The sequence below is a fragment of the Ursus americanus genome, chromosome 35 (assembly GCF_024610735.1).
Source record: "Ursus americanus isolate L20-20 chromosome 35, mUrsAme1.1.p, whole genome shotgun sequence".
Taxonomy (NCBI): domain Eukaryota; kingdom Metazoa; phylum Chordata; class Mammalia; order Carnivora; family Ursidae; genus Ursus; species Ursus americanus.
The window spans coordinates 22833017-22855647 of NC_142161.1; the positions used below are offsets into that span (position 1 = coordinate 22833017).

General features: G+C 35.7%; 1 protein-coding gene across 3 annotated transcripts in view; it reads left to right on the forward strand.

Annotated features, from left to right (window-relative positions):
* Nucleotides 1–22631, forward strand: part of TOGARAM1 (TOG array regulator of axonemal microtubules 1) — a 69409-nt gene that overhangs the window by 3163 nt on the left and 43615 nt on the right. For all 3 annotated transcript variants that reach the window (XR_015723019.1, XM_045799374.2, XM_045799396.2), the window contains exons 2-4: nt 11255–11411; nt 15644–15778; nt 22150–22455. Coding sequence is in view for 2 of the 3 variants with exons in the window: in XM_045799374.2 (XP_045655330.2) it covers nt 11255–11411; nt 15644–15778; nt 22150–22455 (598 nt within the window). In the remaining variant the exon portion in view is untranslated. The remainder of the gene's footprint in view (nt 1–11254; nt 11412–15643; nt 15779–22149; nt 22456–22631) is intronic.

The window sequence follows — 22631 nt, forward strand, 5'->3', positions numbered from 1 at the left end:
CCCTATGAATAACCCAACAACCTTTCAGCCACTGTTGTTAGCATCCAGTAATGATCCTTACCTATTCCATTTGTTATATCAAGGGCTACAAAGAAAGGTACCTATTTTTTTATTCTTACACTCTATATTTGTTATCCGGCATTCTTTTTTGTTCTGTGTTAAGTATATCAGTATTCCTTTTGATGCTAAAATTGGCTCAAAGTTGACCAGTGGCTGACTTTCAACGTCCTTTGAGGTGACTCTTTAGTCTTTGAAGACTTCCTTAACTTAAATATACAGGGTGCCCGGGCTTACCTCATACCTTTTCTTGTGGCAGACCTGAAATCAGCCATTTTTTCAAGAGCGCTAACACTGCTTTTTTCGTTAAGAGTAGAATTTAAAAATCAAAGTCTAGGTATAAATGTACTCATTGCTAGTGTTTACCATTGTGGATTGGTCCACCATTGTGGACAGAACCAGGGAATACCTTTTTTTTTTTTTAATCATATTGATACTTCTGATTCAAATCCAGCACTACAGGGTTTTTCCTCATCTTCCTTTAATCCATATTTATATCTCCCTTCTCCTACAGCAAAACCCTGGTTCCCAGTGTCAGTCAGATTCATATGCTGTATCCCATAATATACAAAAAAGTAATTACTACACCAATTACATAACAAGTAACTACCTACTAAGGGTCAAGATTTCTTTGCAGTTCTTTTTCTACTTAGAATTATCTGGCAGAGTTTTATTTTCAAACTCTTCTCAAATTAATTGTCTTCTGGGTGATTATGATTTAAACGGTGTGGTAAAAGATGAATAAGTTTTACTAAGTGTGGATGGATCCTGGTGAATTTCAGATGGAGGAAATATGTGTTGAGACACTGGAGGGGCACCTGGGTGGCTCAGTCGGTTAAGTGTCTGCCTTTGGCTAAGGTCATGATCCTAGGGTCCTGATATTGAGCCCCACATCAGCTCCCTGCCTGGGAGGGGGAAGGGGAGGCACTGCTTCTCCCTCTCCATCTGCTCCTCCCCTCCACTCACATTCTGTCTCTAGTTTTCTCTCTCTCAAATAAATAAAATCTTAGAGAGAGACTGCTTTTTGAAAGGACTTAGCAAATTAATAAGAAATGGTGAGTTTTTGCACATCTGAAACTGGTGGAAGGTAGCAGAAGACGATACTAGAAATGTAGTCAAAAACAAAAATACAGACATATTTTACAGAGTTTGTACTTTTTGCAGTAGACCTCAAATGGATGGAGGTGAACCTAAGTATTCTTGTTCCTTCGAGTTCCAAAATTTGTTTATTTTTAAAAATAATTTTCAAACATATAATCTAGTTATGTGGTTATTCTCATGTATTTGTAAACATTACCTGGCAGTGAATAGTTTTCTGTAAGCGTTGATGTTAACACTGCTTGTTCTGTGTCAAATCTAAAATGTTAGTGTATTAAGATTCTGGTGCTAGCCAAAGTACCAAGAATCTGAAAATAAGTGCCTTTTTGAAATTCCAATGTAGACATATGTTGCTTTTAAAACATAGAACTTAATCCCAGAAATTAAGTTATACTTTGTTGCTCGTAAATGGTTTATAGAACTACACTGGAATTTATCTTGAGGACAGGGATTAAATATTTAAATGTTTTTAGGTATGCTGTTTTTGAAGTATATATATTTTTATTTTTTTAAAAAAGATTTTATTATTTACTTGAGAGAGAGAGAGTAAGCATGAGCAGGGGGAGGAGGGGCAGAGGGAGAGGGAGAAGCAGACTCCCCACTGAGCAGGGAGTCCAGGACCCCAGGATCATGACCTAAGCCGAAAGGCAGATGCTTAACTGACTGACTGGTGACATTAAACAGCAAAGCTTCCAGAAAAACTCATGAATGTTTACATTACGTACTCCTGGAGCTCATTGTGAAGATAGACTAGTTTGCTTTGAAAGATGATTTTTGTAGTGTAGTGTTAGGAAATAAGTTTACAAGAGGGAACTAGGGGCTGCATTGGAGAGCAAAGAATTTAGCTTGTAATTTTGACAGTTATTTGAGACTATAGGGTTGTGGTTTTTTTGTTTGTTTTGTGTGGGGTTTTTTTTTTCATGTTTTACTTTTTTTTTTTTTTTTTAAGCAATGTTTTAGGAAAATGCGTCACAATATCAGCAGTGTATAGGTTGTGTTTTGTTTTGTTTCTTTCATTTTTTTTTAGAGAAGCCAGAGACTGGAGACTTAGAAGATTAATTAGACTTAAACTTATTGGACTACTTGCTGTGAGGTGTTGAGATTTATGAGGATTAGCAAGGTATCAAGATTAGACTAGAAAGAAAATAATGGATGTAAGAGATGTTTCAAAACATTTAGTGACCAAGTGTTGGAGGAGAGGGAGAAAAGGGGGATAACAGATTTAAATGAGGTGACCAAGTGTAACACATCCATGAATACACATAGGAAGGCCCCAAACAAGGAAATTAATTTGGGGGAAAATGAATTTCAGGTGGAAGAAGATAGAATATGCCAGTTGAGTTTGAAGAATACTATTCAAGAGACAAGGAAAGAACTAGAGATGTAGATCTTGGAAGTCATGTATTGAAAAGTAATTGGTGAGACAGAATAGATAGGCTCTCCAGGAAAGGGCATCCAATAGAGCAAGAACAGTGTGCTTACGACGGTCTTGCATACAGCCCCATTTAGGGAATAGCAATAGGATATAGAACCAAACAAAGAGACAGGTGCCTAAGTGTTGGAAGTGAACCAAGAAAAAACAAAGTTTTAGAAGTGAAGCAGAAAGGTTCAGGAAGTACATCTGTACCATTAAATGCAGAAGAGGTTAAGGAGAAGGAAGACTGAAACATGACTTGTTCTTATACAGCTAGGGTGCTACTTGTAAAATAATTTTTGAAGGTACTTTTCTCCTAATTTTATCTTTCTGAATTTCCTCTTAATAATTTTCCTGACTATAAAAAAGCTATATCTACTCATTATAGAAAATTTGGAAAATATAAAAAAGAACAAAGAAGAAATGTAGATTTTTCAGTAATCTCACTACTGAGAGAGGTATGCTCTGAGTGTTTTGTTGCCTGATTCTTTTTTCCATACACAGAGGTCCCTCTTTTCATTTATTCACCTACTTTACCATGAACATCAAATAATCTGTAGAAGGATCTTTAATGCCTATTTAATAATATTATATCATATCATATCATGAGCTATTTAATTGCTCTTTTACTTTTGAATATTTAGACTTTTTAATTCTGTTTTTCCCCCCACCATCTAGATGATTATTTTTGTGCTCTGACAAATCAAATCATTGATAACCAATTCTCTGTGATATTCTAACTTTGCATCTCCTTTTTTGTTTTTATGAGTGTTTTAATGAGTTGGTGGGGTCAAGTAATCAGGTTGGCTAGGTGGCTGCCATATTAGCTATATTTTTCCTAACAGATTTCTCTACAATGTAATGAGAGTCATAGTAGTCACTAACGTAGACTGAAGAATAAGGAACATACTTGTTTCATGTGTATGTAGTTACTAGGTCTGTAGCTTTTTCGGGATGGAGGATTTGGTTATTGGAAGGTCACTGGGACATGGAAAAGACTGGTTTTAGAAGAATGCCATAGAAAGCAAATTTAAAAGTTTATGAAGTGAGTTGATAAGGATATACAGGCAGTAAGCATTTATTCAACATCTTTTTGATCATCCACTATGTGTAAAGCCAAGTACGAGCTTATAGCCTACTCTTTAAAGCACTGCCTAGCATGTTTTCCTCTTTCATTATTTAGCACTCGTGAGCCACGCGCTCTTTCTTCTCAATGATGGTAAGCACTAGGATGATAGGAACTGTTTCTTTGGGTTTTGTTTTTTTGCAGCAGTACTAATTATAGTGCTGTATCCACAATTAGTATCAATAAATATCCATTAAGTGAGAAAACATCTGAGGGTTTGACAGTGAAAGAAAGACCAAGCAAGATAATAGCAGGAGGAGTTATTACTGTGTTTTATTTTAAAATAGGGAACACTTGATTTGAGAGAGGCAGAAAAAGGAGCCACCTATGAATTCAACATGCCTACTCTGGGTCTTGTACTGTGATAGATGCTAAATATGCAAAATACATAAGATTTGGTCCCCGTAAGCATATTGAGAGAGAGAGAGGCAAGGAATTAATGTTCCTAAATAGGGCTGTGAATGAGTCAAGAACACAGGTGTACATATAGGGAGCTTAGCTGTGGAACAGAGAAGGAAGTCTTTTCCTCTGGAACTGAAGGAAAAACAAAAGGAAGGTGACAGGATACAGAAAAATTCTGAAATAGCAAGAAGAGTGTGTTTTATTTTTAAGTCAAAAGAAAGGAAAATATGAGCTCTAGAACAGTGCTTATTAAACTTTAATGTGCATATGAATTGACTCGGGATCTTGTTAAAATACAGATTCTGATTCATTATTTCTGGAATGGGTTCTGAGACCACATGTCTAATAAGCTCCTAGGTGTTGCTGATGCTCTGATTTGTGAACCACATATTGAGAGCAGGGCTCAAATAATATTAAGCTTCCATATTCTGGTAAATAAGAGGCAAGCTGAAAATGGAAAGTAAAGGGTCAAGGATCTGAAGAATGTGGGAAAGATTTAGAATACTTAATATGACCGGGGCATCTGGGTGGCTCAGTTAAGTGTCTGACTCTTGATTTCAACTCAGGTCATGATCTCAGGGTTGTGGGATGGAGCCCCGAGTTGGGCTCCATGCTCAATGAGGAGTCTGCTTGAGATTCTCTCTCTCCCTCCCTACCTTGCTCGCTCTAAATAAATAAATAATATGACAAATTTAAAGGTCAAAATTATTAAGCTGCACTAATGTATTTGGTATGAATTAATCCTAAAACTTGAGATTTTTCTTAGACGTTCAATTGTTTCTAATAAGTAGTCTTTGATTTTCTTTTCAAAATATGATTGGAATGTCTGAAAGAGAAAAACTCTTAATTTAAGCATGTCAAAATCATGAACAGCATGAAGATCATATCTAATGTCATTACAGATATTAGATTGTTTTCAATAAATAGTCATTGATTTTCTTCTTTCTTTTTTTCCTATTTTAATTTTTTTTTGAGTAATCTCAAGTCTTGCACACTCTAGTGACTGAACCAGCCAGGCATCCCTGATTTTCTTTTTTAAATTTTACTGGAGGTCTAAAGAGTTTGAAAAACTTTTAGTTTTAATGCTTGTCAAAATCCTGAACAACCCAAAAGCATATCTATTCTGTGTAGCTGATCTATTTAAAACCTTAAAAACAATTTTAAAATAAATTTTTAAAAATAAATCTTAAAAACATATTAAATAAGACGATGTATATTTATACATATTTTTCCATCTTGAAAAAAAGCTGTAACAATGCCCTTGATAAATGGACAGCACGTATCCATTACCTTGTATACATATTTTTATTTCCCTGTAACTTTTTTACCTAGGACCATGTCAGCTGTATATATTAAATACAACCTTATTCAAAGAAACCAACTTTCTTTCCTCATAAATGCAGAAAAAACTAAGTCATGTAACCAAGAATTATCTTTCATTCTATGAGTACATATTTCATATCCTTTTACAGTGATTTAAGTGGCAGTAATAAACACGTATTTAACATCATCCAAAGGCATTTATATATCCTTTAATCTGTTTAATCGATGGTTATTCAATAATGTATGAGACAAGGGTAACTTAAAAATATATTTGGTGATCACTGATTTGCGTTTTTATCTTACTTTTAAGTTCAGAATCTAAAGATTTTTCATTAATTCAATTTTATTTTAGTCTAAAATCTTAAAGTTAACTAGGGGTTTAAAAATTATAACACAAGCTAATATATTAATCCTTATAGGATTTGTGGCATTATAGGAATTGATCCCTTTTAATAAAGTTATCTATTATAAAATTTAATTGAACTCATGATTTTACAATTTTTATTTTGAAAAGGAGTGATACTAGCGTATCCAACCTGTGAAGCCAGTGGAGGAAATTTAAGAAATTAGAGTTAGTTAGACTTTTCCTGAGAAGATAAGTTCACGTTTGCACAAACAATTGTATCATACTAACATAATTTTATATGGTGATAAAATCTGGGCAAAGACAAATAGCTGTTTTTAAATGAGTTTTATTTGTCCGAAATGCTGTGTTTAAGAGGATTTTATGTGAACTTTTCCGATACAATGATATACCAGATATTAAAACTTTAAAGTTTAAGAACATTTTTTTTCTTGGTTAACCAAGGTCATTAATTAAACTCACACCTAGTCTGTGTTTTCCCTTGAATGTACAGCTTTTGGCAAGACCAGTTTTCCTTAAATAAACAGTACATTCAAATCATAAGAAGTAAAGAAATCTTAGAAGTCTTGGGTTTTATTTAGTTTAATGTGATAGAAGCACTTACCCTCTTAAAAGATTTTAGTATGTCAGTTGAAACAAAACGTTGTTTCAATTGATTTTATTCTGTTTAATACAATCTATAGATAGATGTGATATACCAATCTGTTTGCTCAAAAATATTTTATATTCATAAAATGGAAAAATTTTACCTTCTGAATAACTTAGAGGATTTAATTATGATAAAGCAGCAAAATTTAAGATAGAAGCAGGTGCCAGTCTGTTGATGTTGACCAGCTAAAGAAACAAAAACACTTAATCACATTAGATTCATCATTGTTGAATATGTTGGTTTTAAATGTATCTACCACAAATTCATTGAGATTCTTTCCCTGAAGAGTTGCAATCCAATTCCCTTCTATTTGTCTGGACTTAATGACTCAATTCTAATAAACAAAGTAGAAATAATGGTGTGTGACTTCAGAAACTAGGTCATAAAAAGGCACTGCAACTTTCATCTTGATTGCTGTCTTTCTTAGATCGCTTGCTCTGGAGGAAGCCAGCTGCCAGATCATGAGCAGCCCTCTGCAGAGACCCAGATGGCAAGGAGCTGAGGCCTCCTGCCAGTAGCCACTGAGTGAAGTTCAGTGATCTTCCACTCTCAGTCAAGCCTTCCATTGGCCTAGGCAGTATCTTGATTGCGGCCTCCAAAATACATGGACATAAACAGAACACACCCAAACGAGATTGCAGATTCCCTATTAGCTGCCTCCTACCCAGGATACTATCATCCAGCAGAAATCACATAGTAGGATCAAAACCCATCTCTACCACTGCTGCCATCTGTGTGGACACTATTGTCCATGTGTTCAATTAAAGTCAGAACCAGAAAGAGGCTTTACCAAGAATCAGATTCACTGTGCAAGAGCCATATTGCTCAGTTCGTTATATGAGGAAGGGTTAACTGAGGACTCAAGGGCCCAAGTCTCAGAAAAGGTACGCTTTCAGGCCGTGTGTTTGATTCTTATTTTGGACTCAGGAAGGCAGCATATTAGTGAAATTTCCAGAAATAAACATTAAACAAGGAGTAAGAAATACTTAGTTTGTTATTTTGCGATGCAGTTTGTGTTCTTACACAACAGAGTGAGCAATTTGGCTAAATAAAGGAAAAACCAGAAATAGTCTTGTTTGCATATTTTGTGGGTAAACTGGTTATCTGACAGCTCCAAAAAGTTTGGTTTAGGTATTCTGCCTTTGTGTAGGAAGCCTAAGGATATCAAAGAAACCATTTTGGTTGTTTTAAAAAGATATTTTAGCTATATAACATGTGATAACATTTCTCAGGTCCGCCAGTCCCCTTCAGTCAGTACTGCTACCTTAAGCCATATGTGCACCATTTCCCTCATTGGAATTTCTTCCTTATCATTAAAAAAATTTTTTTGGATGCAACCAAATGTTCCATAATAGAACAGCATGTCTAGTCAATGGAATGTTATGCAGCCTTTAAAATTGCACAAGGATATGTGCATAACAATGTCCACTACAAGAGTATAATAGTGAAAAGTTGTGACAAAGAAAATGTCCATCAGTAGTGAACTATGAGTTCAACAATAATGTGAAATACTGGGAAACCATTAGAAAGAATAAGCAGATATGTATGGATTAACATGAAGGATGTCTACAATATGATGAGCACTTACTGTGTGCCAGAGTATCATGTGATCTAGTTTTGTTTCTTAAGAATAGGTTATTGAGGGGTGCTGGATGACTCCCTTGATTAAACCTGGACTCCTGATTTTGGCTCAGGTCATGATCTCAGGGTTGTGAGATCGAGACCCTGGCCTGACTTCACACTGAGCAGGGAGTGTGCTGGAGATTCTCTTCCTCTTCCTCTGCACGCACACCCCCCTAACCCCGCTCACATGTGCATGCACTCTCTCTCTAAAATGAATGGGGGGGGGGCTCCTGGGTGGCTCAGTTGTTAAGTGTCTGCCTTCGGCTCAGGGTGTGATCCCAGTGTTCTGGGATTGAGCCCTGCATCCGGCTCCCTGCTCTACTGGGAGCCTGCTTCTTCCTCTCCCACTCCCCCTGCTTGTGTTCTCTCTCTTGCTGGCTGTCTCTCTCTCTCTGTCAAATAAATAAATAAAATCTTTAAAAAAATAAAATAAAATAAAAAATAAAATGAATGGATAAATCTTTTTTAAAAAATAGCTTTTGGAAGTATGTTTATATATAGAAAAAGACCTATTAACAGAGTTCATCAACAGAATTCTAATGAAAGAGGTACCAAAGAAGAATTTTATATCTTATTTACTTATATATATATTTTGCAATTGTTACAATAAGCAGTTTACTACTTTTGTAATTAAAGTTTATAGTACTTATAAGCGGTTTTAACAACATGGGAAATACTTTTATGATAATGTTAAGTGCAAAAGTGAGATATAAAACTTCATATCTAGTAACACAACCGTGTTTTCTTCAAGTGTGCATAAAAAGTGATTTGAAAAACACAAAGATGTTTCAGAAGGAGAAATCAGAATTAACTTAAAAAAAATTTTTTTTTTATTTTAGAGAGAGAGGGTGCATGAGCAAGTGAGCAAGTAGGAGCAGAGGGAGAGAGAGAATCTTCAGAGGCTCCATGCCCAGCATGGAGCCCAGCGCAAGGCTCGATTTCACAGCTCTGAGATCATGACCTGAGCCAAAATCAAGAGTTGAGCGCTTATCCAACAGAGCCACCCAGGTGCCCCAAATACTTCAGATTTTTCTATAGCAAAATTTATTAATTCCTGACTGATATCTACATCATTGAAAATTGAAAATTCCCCAATCACACATATTCTCCATTACTGCCACTGCCCCCCGTATTCCCATCCCCACCATCACCACTGGTTGTTGTATATATCTGGCATACACACTAATGTTCTGTTCTCTAAGCAGAAATTAATGACAGAGTAAATCTAATATCAAATGTATTCCAGGGACACCTGGGTGGCTCAATCAGTTACGTGTCTGCCTTCAGCTCAGGTCATGATCCCGGGGTCTTGAGATTGAGTCCCACTTCGGGCTTCTTGCTCAGCAGGGTGCCTGCTTCTCCCTCTGCCTGCGGCTCCCCTTGCTTGTACTTTCTCTCTCTCTCTCTGTCTCTGACAAATAAATAAAATCTTAAAAAAAAAAATGTATTCCAGGGATGCCTGGGTGGTTAAGTGTCTGAATCTTGATCTCAGAGTCATGAGTTCAGGCCCTGTGTTGGGCTCCTCCCCACCCCAGGCGTATGGAGCCCACCTAAAGAAAAAACATGTATTCCCTACTGTAGGATTATTTCTGGATTACTCACTATTTTAACTGGGTTAGTATGTCTTTTAATGTATCTAATCAAAGGTTGACATAATTGGTTTCATTTTTATCCCATTTAATATAAACCACTGTATAATCAGTCATATAAATTATAATATACTTTGAGAAAGTAAAGTCAGGTCTTTTTCATTTGAGGCATAATTTATTTTTCTTTGGTATTTTCTGGGTTAATTTTTGAAGATGTTAACTGGTTTTTCACAAAATTTGTTGAGGAATAGCAAGTTATCTGAGAATTTGGAAGTTCATAGTCTTACCTTGTAGTAGTCAAGTAGCTAAGAAGTTTTCAGATAGACATATCTTTAATTTTATTGTTCATCGTTATTCAATACTTGGCAAACTTTGCAAAGAAGCATACTGAGAAAACTGATAGTTCACCACATGTCTAGATTTGATTGTGTCTGTAAGCTCCAAATAAAAATAAAAATATAGTAAGTATAATTTATACAGTAAGTATAATTTTTGTTCACTCAACTTTTTTTTTAGTTTTTAAGTTTATTTATTTTTAAATAATTAAATAATTTCTATACCCAACGTGGGGCTCAAACTCACAACCCCAAGATCAAGAGTCACATGCTCTTCTGACTAAGCCAGCCAGGTACCGCTGTTCGCTTAGTTTTTTAAATATGCTATAGCCATATTGAATGTGAAATGATCCAGAACAATTGAGGTCATCATTGGTGAAGAATTTGAACACTTGAATCATGCTCTCATTTAGTTCTTTACTTGTGATTGTTTTTTAACTTCAGAATTCTATCCTGGCACTTTTGTACTTTAAGGCTCAAAAGGGGCATGTGAAAAAAAAAAAAAAGGATACTATAAAGTACTAGACATATATAAAGTATCAGGCACTTGGTTTTAGCTAAAAATCTATCGTAAGAAAATCTCCTAAAAGAACTGTGACATAAGTTACCACGTATACAATTTATTTGGGCTACAGAATATGGGTAGTAAATTTGCCACAGTAAGACTAGTAGAGTGGGGTGCTTACTGGTTCAATGACCTTCAGTTGGCATTTACTGTGTAATAACTCAAGGATGGCATAGTATGACAGTCTACACTGCTGAATCAGAAATGTTCTTTGCTCTATTCAAGTTGTCTTCTTACTCTGTCATTTATATTCTTTCCTTCCTAGCTGCCAGATTTGTACTTTAGGAAGGTAAGGTACAGAAAAGGTTTGGGGTAAAATAATAAGAAAGCGGCAAAAATTCTCTGCCTTCTGCTCAGGGCGTGATCCCGGCGTTCTGGGATCAAGCCCCACATCAGGCTCCTCTGCTGGGAGCCTGCTTCTTCCTCTCCCACTCCCCCTGCTTGTGTTCCCCCTCTCACTAGCTGTCTCTGCCAAATAAATAAATAAAATCTTTAAAAAAAAAAAGCGGCAAAAATTTGGCATTTCTATCATGGAATGAAAAATACTGTTAATGTACCATATGATATGTGGATGTTTATTTGTATCATTGTATATTTGATAAATTAAAGGTTTTTTAATCTGAATTTCATAATTGGGTTTAAATTCTGTCATATTTATTACCGAGTAGATGTAACACAAATTTGCCCATTTTTTATTCTCTTCTTACAGTTTTCAGCATATGATTTCATATCATCTCCAAAATTAAAGCCCTCTCAAGGAATGCCAGTAAATGATGATTTATGTTTTAGCAGAAAAAGAGTGTCAAGAAACTTATTTCAGAATAGTCGGGATTATAATCCAGATTTTCTTCCTGTATGTGCTGCTGGTAAGTAAAAGGGGCAGGTAATGGACGTGTTGAAACTAAGTTAAAGGTTTCTCTAAACTTAATAATTCATTTAAGAGTGCAGAGAACATATAATCTAGTAGACAATTCAGATTCAATAAATATTTGTTAAAGATCTGATAAGAATCGGGCGCCTGGGTGGCTTAGTTCATTGAGTGTTCAACTCCTGATTTCGGCTCAGGTTGTGATTTCAGGGTCATAAGATCAAGGCCTGTGTCTGGCTGTGCACTGGGTGTGGAACCTGCTTGGGATTCTCTCTCTCCCTCTCCCCTCCTCCCACACACTTGTTTGTGCATGCTCACTCTCTCTCTCAAAAAAAAAAAAAAAAAAAAAGAAAAAAGAAAGAAAAAGAAAAGATTTGATAAGAATGGATACTTTGACATAATTGTCTCCTAAAACCCTGGAAGGGTTTCTCACTGAACCCTTTAAGTAGGGCGCCTGGGTGGCTCAGTCTGCTTAGCGTCTGCCTTTGGCTCGGGTCATGATCCCAGGTCCTGGGATCGAGCCCCACATCAGGCTCCCTGCTCAGCAGGATGCCTGCTTCTCTCTCTTCCCCTGCTGTTCACTCTGCTTGTGTGTGCTCTCTCTCTCTCTCTTTGTCAAAAAAACCCAAAAAAACAAAACCTTAGAAAAAAAAAAAAGAAACCCTTTAAATAGTAATATAAGGCAGTATTTACTTAATCGACAATCCATATTTATTGAGTGTTTCCGATGTGTCAGATACTTTACTGGGTACTAGGATATGGCAATCAACAAAGGAGGGAAAACTTTCTCCCTAATAGATCTTGCATTCTAATTGGGGCAAAGCAGACATTAAATAAATGCAAAGCATAGTAGGTTAGATGGTGATAAATGTTTTGGAGAAAAATAAAACAGAGGAGAGGAATATGGAGGAAGGGCTATTTTAAATAATGTGATGAAAGAAGGCCACATTCAGAAAGAGAATATTTGAAGCAAACCACACAAATATCAAGAGAGAAGAACAGATAATTCCAGAAAGAGGGAATAGTGCAGAGTACAGGACGTGTTTGAGAAAGATCAAAGGGGCTAGTTAGTCCGGAATGAAATCAGTAAGGGGAAGAGAAGTAGAAAATGAAATTAAAGAGGTAATAAGCATTCTTACTTATAAGGTCTAGTGGACTATTGAATGAACTCTGGCTTTTACTCTGAGTGAGGAACATTTTAAGAAAAGAAGTAACATCAGTTGCCCTATGTTTTGGATGTTACATTTAAAATAGACCAAAGGAGGGGTGCCTGGGTGGCTCAGTAAGTCAAGCATCCAACTCTTGATTTTGACTCAGGTTATGATCTCACTGTGTTGAGATCCAGCCCCAGGTCTGGCTCCACACTCAGCAGCGAGTCTGCTTGAGATCCTCTCCCTCTCTCTCTACCCCTCCCACCCCCTCATCTCTCTCAAATAAATAAATGTTTAAAAAATAAATAAAGTAGACTTAAGGAGGGCAAGGGTAAAAACAGGGTAGAGTTGATGGAGGGTTAACCAGGGTAGCAGTGAATGTAGTGAAAGTGATTAGATATTGACCATATGTCAAAGGTAGAGTTGATATGATTTGCCAATGGATTGGGTGTGGAATGTGACAGAGAGAGAAGTGAAGAGTGCTCTAGGTTTTGACCAGAGCAACTGGAAAGATGTTTGCCTAAGTAAGTGTTACAGAAAGTAAGTATTATGGTAGTTTAGAGGACATGATCATTGTCATGGGCCATATCAGTTAGAAAGGGCACTGAAGAGGAGATAATAATTATACTGCATCTTTTGGGGATGTATATGATACAAGCAGTTAGAGGAGAATTATGAGGAGAGCAAAGGCTTACATTAGGAACGGGCTTGAGATATTTAGGAGCTGTGTGAAGACAAGATTCATTTTAGATGGTCGAGAATAAATTTGTGCTAGGCTCAAAAATTTGAACTCATGCTTGTAAGCTATAGGGGACTAATGGAGATTGTTTTCATTAAGGAAAAAAGAAGCTAGGGTAATAAGGTTGTTTACAAATAAAATAGAAAGTAATAATCAGGAAAATATGACAACTGGATATAGAAGATGAAGAAAGGAATAGAGGAAGATTTCAATATTTAGCACACAGGTAATTACAGAAAGGGTAATGTGTTGACAAAGCAAAGCCAGTTGGGAAGGAAAAATTGTTTATAAGGTAAAGACTGAGTTTGTTATAGTTGTTAACGTTTATTTAATATCCAAATGATATCAGTTATTGAAATGTGTTGGCTATGAGTTCAGGCACAAAATTTAGAGAACATTGTTACCAGAGGAGAATTTATAGACCTTTATGCAGTAAAATTCCATACTATTTTCATATAAAATGACTGTTACAAAGATTGTATAGTTTAATGTTTAATAGAGAAAAAGAATTGCAAGAATATATCCAGTTATGCTCATACCATTAGTTTGGATTTTTATAAGGCTCATGCTTTCTGTACTGTTGAGAGCTCTTACCTAGTTGTACAGATTTAAAATAACTGAAAAGTAAGACGTCATATAACCTGATGCTAGTTTGGATGATATGAATTATAAGTATTGTAGGGATTTTAGAAAGGAAAAGATGATAGGTATTGAAGTGGGTTGGGAAAACTCCAGGAAAAGTTGGACTTGAGCTAGACCTTAAAAAAGGGAGAGGTTTGTGATTGATTGGCAGTGAGGCAAGAGGGGGACTGTTATATATAGATAGGGAGAAAGTATAACCAAAGCATGGAAGTGAAAATTAATTTTGAAGATGTCCAGTACATGAAGGATAAAGGAGCTTAAAATCATATGGAGAGAATTTTAAAAATCATAAAATTTCAGAACTATAAAGGGACCCCTGGTAAGGAATAACCTTAACCAGCCAAGGGAAAGGGAAAGCGTTCTTGGAAATATGCCCAGATAAGCTTGGAAACCATATGAATGCTGTGTTACATGTTAGGAAACAAAGTAGAAGAGTTCTGCAGTACAACTTTTTTGCATAGTATGTACTACAAATACCAGGAAGAAGGAAAACCAGCCCAGGGAACAACAGATCTTGGTGAGGATGAGGAGAAAGGGAAACTCTCTTACGTTGTTGGTGAGAATGCAAACTGGTACAGCCACTCTGGAAGACACTGTGGCGATTCCTCAAAAAGTTAAAAATAGAACTATCCTATGATCCAATAATTGCACTACTAGGTGTTTACCCAAAGGTACAAAAATACTGATTCGAAGGGACATTGACTGATGCGTGGATAAAGAAAATGTGGTATAGGTGTCTGGAGGGCTCAGTTGGTTAAGTGTCTCCCTTCAGCTCAGTCATGATCCCAGCATCCTGGGATCGAGCTGTGCTTTGGGCTCCCTGCTGAGCAGGGAATCTGTTCACCCTCTGCCCCTTCCCCCTGCTCGTGCTCTCAAATAAATAGAATCTTTTTTTAAAAAGAGATGTGATTGATAAATATTATTTTATATGATAAATAATATATATTTATATTGATAAATACACACACACACACACACACACACACACACACACACACAGTGAATATTACTCGGCCATAAAAAAGAATGAAATCTTGCCATTTGCAATGATGTGGATGGAGCTCGAGAGTATTATGCTAAGCGAAATACATCAGAGAAAGATAAATACCATATGATTTCACTCATATGTGGAATTTCAGAAACAAAACAGGTGAACATAGGAGAAAAAAGAGAAGCAAACCATAAAACAGACTCTTAACTATGGAGAACAAACTGGGTTGCTGGAGGGAGGTTGCGGGGGGATGGGTTAAATGGGTGATGGGTATTAAGGAGGGTACTTGTTGAGATGAGCACTGGGTATTGTATGTAAGTGATGAATCACTAAATTCTACTTCTGAAACTAATATTACACTGTATGTTAATTAACTGGAATTTAAATAAAAACCTGGGTGGGGGAAAGAAGGACCGCCAAGTCCGGAGAAGTGTTCTACGGTGAGGGAACATGTAGAAAGAAACTGTTTTTGTATATTTTTCAATATACCTTTCTTTGTACTTTTCCACTGTCTTTTCTGTTCTATACCTCCTGATACTTAGGTATGCCGGTAGCAAAAACTATGCCTTTCTTGCCTGCCTAGTTCACTGTACAGTTACTCCTGTAGTTATTCTTACATAAATGAAATCAATATTTCTGAAATTATATGTATTCATGAAATAAAGTTAATATTTACTTTTATGTTTTTCGCTTCCTTCCCTCCAAAGGCAGTACTGGGACTCTTCAGACAAATGTTTCTGGGAAATGTGGACAACTTGGATTTTCACAGATACGTGGGAAAACCGGCAGTGTGGATTCTGACTTACAGTACCTAGGGACAGCTAACAATCATCAAGATAAAGGTTTAAATTCCAACTTTATTTGGATACAAATGATTTATAAATATTATGTGGGATTTCCAGATGTAGCTTATATGTTATTTTGTGTAATTTTATTCATTGCAAAAAAAGAAAATAATGTTACATTTTTAATAACAATTTTAATAACATTTTTTCATAACTTACCCTAAAATGTTAGATTTAATAATCTTAATGTAAATATGACTGGTGGAAATTAGAGAGTTTAGAAACTCATGGTGGAGATGAGCATTTTAATACCAAGTAATTAAGAACATTAGTCATTAAAAAGTACCATGTTAGCAGGAGACAATTACTTTCCATAGCAGTTTTAAATTTTTTTTCCTTTTTGAGAGAGACGGCCTGTGCTAGTTGCAGGGAAGAGGGAAAGAGAGAATCTTAAGCAGGCTCCACGGTGTGGAGCCACACAGGGCTCAGTCTCATGACCCTGAGATCATGACGTGAGCTGAAATCAAGAGGGGATGCTTAACCGACTGAGCCACGTGGGCGTCCCAGCAGTTTTAACTTTTAAGGCAGTTTAGAATTAAGTCCCCTGTTAGTAACCATAACTTCCTGACTAGCTATCATTTCAGATATCTTATATGTCCCTAAGATATAGAACAAAAGGAAGGGCTTGAGGCTGGCTTGTCAGTTATATGAATTTTTGATTTGAAGCGGTTTCTTGAATGTCTGTGTTAATTAATAGCTTTATCAATTATTATTTCGAGGTAGGATCATATGAAATATTTCTAAAGGTATTTCAATTTTTGTTACATATCCTTTACTAAAGCTTTTTGAGTGATAGGGATGTACCTCTGTCTTTATTTGTCAATGAAAAGTAATGCTCATTTGAAATCAGTAGAGAAGATTTAGCTAATATAGTACTTAAATTTTAGCAACCCTTTCCTCCACCCACTGCAGAGGGCCAGATGACACCATAAAGTTTTTCTTTATGGTGTTATTCCCAATAAAACAGTTCATCTTCCTTAATGATAGAGATATTTCCTAAATTTCAACTAGATACCTTGGGACTTGTGATTAGTAGAAGCATCGAGGAGTCTCTCTGTTGCTTAGTCTGTTCCTGTTTAGGATATCCCCAAATTATTACATTACCTTTGATAACTACCTCCACTCTCAGTGTTTAATCAGATCTTCATAGAGGTGCTGGTTTTCTGTAACATCTCAGAATACCTGTAAGAGCAGCTGCTAAAGGGATGTCAGGTTCTTCCAACGTCAGCATTTAGCTTAATAGTAGGTTGTACATTAAAAAGTCTATTAGGACCACCACCATGTCAACTAATATTCTCAGTGGGATTTCTGAAGACCCAGGTGTAGATGCCAGATGCCAAACCACCCAGAAGCTTCCATCCCAATTTTAAATGTTGCAGTGATCCATACCAAACATTGGAAATGTTGGTATATTTTTTTGCATTCTTTTGGTTCTATTTATGTGCATTAAAAGATTTGATGTTTGAGTTCTTTGTAAGAAATATTTTGAAATCTCTTAATAAAAAGAATATGTAATAAATAACACATTAACATGGAAGCATCAGAATCTACTAACAGAGCATTGCAATTCAAATCAGGAAGCTGAAAGTTTTCATTCTACACGTAAATTTGTGACCACTTAAATCTCTTGTAGTCCCCTTTCCCACCCAAATAAGATTTAGGTAGACATAAAGGTCCTAACTATGTCATATATGAATTAAAAATAAATGATATAAAATTATATGTAGTTAAGTCTTCAGAAGAAAGTTTTGTTAGTATACATAAGCTAGGTCTTACGTTGTTGAAAATCTTCCAAAAAATACTAAAGGAAAATTTAAGGGAACTCTAAATGGTTACAAATAGATTTTTAAATTAATTGAGGAGTAAAAAGAAAAGGTCAATATAAAGCAAGAAAAATAATAAAACACACAATAAATAGAAAGCACAAAATAAGATGGTAGAATTAAAACCAAATATGTCAGTAGTTAACCATAAATATCAATGGACAGAATTTACCTTTTAAATAACATAGATGATCAGATTTTATTTTATTTATTAAAATTGAAATGCTGTTTTTTCTGGTTTATATTTTTTTCCATTTTTTTTTTAAAGTTTTTAGTTAAGTTCCAGTTAGTTAACATACAGTGTAATATTAGGTTCAGGTGTACAATGCAGTGATTCAACACTTCTGTGCATCAGCTGGCACTCATCACAAGTGTACTTCTAAATCCCCATCACCTATTTAATCCCCCACCTGCCTCCCTTCTAGTAACCATCAGTTCTCTATAGTTGAGTCTGTTTCTTAGTTTCCATCTCTTTTTTTTCCCCTTTGCTCATTTGTTTTGTTTCTTAAATTCCACATATGAGTGAAATCATATTTGTATTTGTGTTTCTCTGATTGACTTATTTCGCTTAGCATAATACTTTCTAGCTCCATCCATGTCATTGCAAATGGCAAGATTTTATTCTTTTTTATGGCTGAGTAAATCCTGGTTGTGTGTGTGTGTGTGTGTGTGTGTGTGTGTGTGTCTACCACATCTTCTTTATCCATTCATCAATCTATGGACACTTGGGCTGTTTCGATAATTTGGCTATTGTAGATAATGCTGCTATAAACATCATGGTGCGTGTATCCCTTTGAATTAATATTTTTGTATTCTTTGGGTAAATACCTAGTAGTGCAATTGCTGGATTGTAGGTAGTTCTATTTTTAACTTTTGAGGAACCTTTATACTGTTTTTCAGAGTGGCCCCACCAGTTTACATTCCCACCAGCAGTACAAGAGGGTTCCCCTTTCTCCACATCCTCGCCAATACCTGTTATTTCCTGTGTTGTTGATTTTAGCTATTCTGACAGATGTGAGGTATTAGCTCATTGTAGTTTTGATTTGCATTTCCCTAATGATCAGTGATGTTGAGCATTTTTTCATGTGCCTATTGGCCATCTGGATGTCCTTTTTGGAAAAATATCTATTCATGTCTTCTGTGCATTTTTAATTGGATTATGAAATGATATTTTTAAGAGCCATACCTAAAACACGTCAAAATAGAATGGGAGAAAGTAAAGCATGGAAAAGATATACTAGGCAAATAATCAAAGATAGCAAATTTAAAAATACTGGTATTAGGGAAAATATGCACACTAAAACTAAAAATAGTTTTAGGGTTAAAGATGATCATTATAATGAAAAAAGAACAATTCAAGAAGATAAGACTTTTCTGGGGCGCCTGGGTGGCACAGCGGTTGGGCGTCTGCCTTCGGCTCAGGGCGTGATCCTGGCGTTATGGGATCGAGTCCCACATCAGGCTCTTCCACTATGAGTCTGCTTCTTCCTCTCCCACTCCCCCTGCTTGTGTTCCCTCTCTCGCTCGCTGTCTCTATCTCTGTCGAATAAATAAATAAAATCTTTAAAAAAAAAAAAAAGAATTGATCACCTTTTCAAAAAAAAAAAAGAAGATAAGACTTTTCTAAAATATTTGGAGATGTATGTTGGCAGGGCGGAGTGTGTGTGACAGAGTTACAAGGAGAAAATTTAAAAAATCTACAAATGTTAGTAGAAAATTTAAGTAGAGGGGCACCTGGATGGCTCAGTCTGTTAAGCATCTGCCTTGGAGTCAGGTCATAGTATTTCCTAGTATTCTGTGAAACCTTCAAAAAGAGATAAATCTTATCTTATATGAACTGAAAGAATTAAGAAGAGTTTCCCTGCTTTATTTTATGAGATGAGTATAGCTTTAATACCATGACCCCATAAAGTTAATGAATAAAGGGAAAAAACGGTGGCCCAGTCTCACTTTCACGAAAGACAAAGTCCTAAATAATGTGTTGGCAAATGAAACCTAGCATTGTGTTTTTAAAATGTGTATGTTATATATTATGTGTAAGTAATTTTCCAGGAAATTCTATATTTTTAACCTTATCACAGAAAGAATTAGGAACACCATATAAATGTGTCAATAACGCGGTTAAAATTCAACGTCTGTGCATGATTACAAACTCATAACAGACTACAGATAACTTTTTTAACTTGATTAATATCTCTTAATACCTATAGCAACTATATGTAGTGTTAAAATATTAAAATTCACTTTAATGTCAAGAATAAGACAGAAAGGCTCACTGTTACCATTGCTTTTATACATTTAATTACTAATTCCTTTAGTATTTATTGGGAAGGAGGTACTGTTCTAGAATCTAAAGATCAAAATCTAGTAGAGGAGAAAATAAAGAAACAAGAATAGAAGTGACTGCTATGAAGAAAAATAAGGCAGGGTAGGAGACAGAATGTGGTAAGGAAAGTTTCTGTGGAGTGAAAATGTTTAAGCAGAAACCCAGATGAGTGAGGGAGTGAGTTACATTTATATCTGGAGAAATCCAGTAAGAGAGCATTCCAGGAAGAGAGAACGGTCAAAGTACAGATGATCTGAAGTAGGGCCATATTTGGCTTATTGGAGAAATAGCAAGTCAGTGGAATGAGTGAGTGGGAGGTAATTTTCAGAAATAACTTGAGGCCTTGCATAATATAGTAAGGATATGGGATTTTATTCTGAGTGGGATGGGATGTCAGGAGGTTTTTGAGAGGAAACAAAAATAGCCTGATTTGACTATTTTAAAACGATCAGAGCTGCTATTAGAGAATAGGTTTAGTAGCAATGCGGGCAGGGTACAAAGCAAACTAGAAAGGATATGGCAGTTGTGCAGGAGAGAGATGATATGGTTGATATTAGAAAGGAAGCAATGGAAGTGATGAGAAGTAGTTGGATTCTAATATACAAGGTGGCCATAAAGTTTGGAAACAGATAATTTTATAACGTATGCTTATGTAATATGACTAAGCTATTTATTCTGTATTCACCTAAGTTTTCAGACTTAGTGATCACCCTGTGTTGCTAATGTAGAGACAAGAAGATTTACTAATGGATTAGATGTGAACTTTGTGAGAAGAATCAAGGATGAGTCCAGTGTTGTTGGCCTGAGCAACTTGAGGAATACACCTGCCATTTACCAAGAAGAGGAAGATTAGGAGAAGAGTAGATTTGACTGGGAAATCAAGCATTTTGTTTTGAACATGTTACATTTGGGCCCATCTGTCTTTTTAAAGAAGAAGTTGAGTGGCATTTTGATATTAAGTCTGGATACAAAGGAAAATCTATGCTAAAAATTTGGGAGTCGTTGTACTCCCTATCTAGGGAGAGCCTAGCCTAAAATTAAAAGTATAAGGTTTGTAGAGGAAGAAACAAAAATTGTCATTACTCTCAGATAAAATGTGGTACAATGTGGTAATTAAGAGCACTTGGAAGCCACAGTGCCTGGGTCTGTATCCCAGCTTTATGATTTTCTAGTGTGTGATTTTTGGCAATTTACTTATCCCTCTTACATTTTTCCTTGTAATCTATAAGATTAGAACCTACCCCCACAGGGTTGTTGTGAGGATTAAATTACTTAATGCGCATGAAGTGTTTAGAACACCACTGTTGACACATAGTAAAGTGCTTAGTAAGCATTAGCTCCCATCATTATCATTATCATAGTTGGCATCGTTATCATTATTAAAATTACTAGATACCTACAAAGAAAATCTAAAAGCATATACAGAAAACTGTTAAAATATTAAGCAATTTAGCAAGGTTGCCAGATATAAAGCCAGAATATAAAGGTCAATAAAGTTCCTAGACACCAGCAACTTTCAGAAAATATAATTTTTAAGAAAGAGATTACAGTATCAACAAAATATATAAGTATATGGAAACCTAACAGAAGATTTGCATACCTTTTATTATGAAAGCTAAAATATATTTCTAAGAGACATAAAAGAAGACCTAAATAAATTAAAGGCGATCCCACATTTTTAAACAGGAAAACTGGATATCAGGAAAATGGCAGTTATTCCTAGATGGATCTGTAAATTCAGTGTCATTCCAATCAAAAACCCAACCAGGATCTTGTATAGGACCTGTCAGGCTGATCCTGAAATACATGTAGAAGAATGGAAGGCCAAGAATGGCCAAGATAATTCTGAAGAAGTTAAAAAATAGGACACTCATCCTATTGGCTAGCATTATGATAAATAAAACATTGTAGTACTAGTGCAGGGATAGACAAAAGAGACTAATTGAACCAATAAAAAGCACCTAAGTGTGTGTGTATACATATATACATATGTGTATATATATGAGCTTTATAGATCAAAGGAAAAGAAAGAACAATTTAAAACATGGCACTGGGAAAATTGCACTATTTAGAAAAAAGTTAAATTAGAGCTTTACCTCATACTGTACAAAAAGAAGTAAACACCAAATGGGATAAAAACCTGAATGTGAAAAGCAAACCAATTTTAAACTCTTAGGTGTATATACATAAATAACATATTCTCTTTTGTTTTATTACAGTGTACGCTAGCCTGAATTTTGCCCCTAAGACACAGCAGACCTTTGGTAGCCAAACAGAACGTACGTCTTCATACTCTGGTCTAAATCCAAGTCCAGGAGGCTTCATCCTTCCATCCTATCCTCTCTCATCACCTCGAACTAGTCCAAAGCACGCATCTCTTACTGTATCTCCAAAGAAGTCTCAGGATACTTCAGTTAACTTCTCTAATTCCTGGCCTCTTAAAAGCTTCGAAGGACTACCAAAGCCGAGTCCACAGAAAAAGCTTGTCAGCAAAAAGTCGTCTGACCCTCCAGGTAGAAATGATGGTAAAAGTTAATACTTTGTTCAAATTTATTTGTGTTTTTGAGCTATTACTTTGGAGTTAGGATTGTTTGATCTTTAAGAGCTGGTAAACTGCATTTTATTTCTCTGAATAGTAGACATCTAGGAAAATATTTAACAGTATGTTAAGTCAAATGTGTAATATAAAATAAAATTCAAA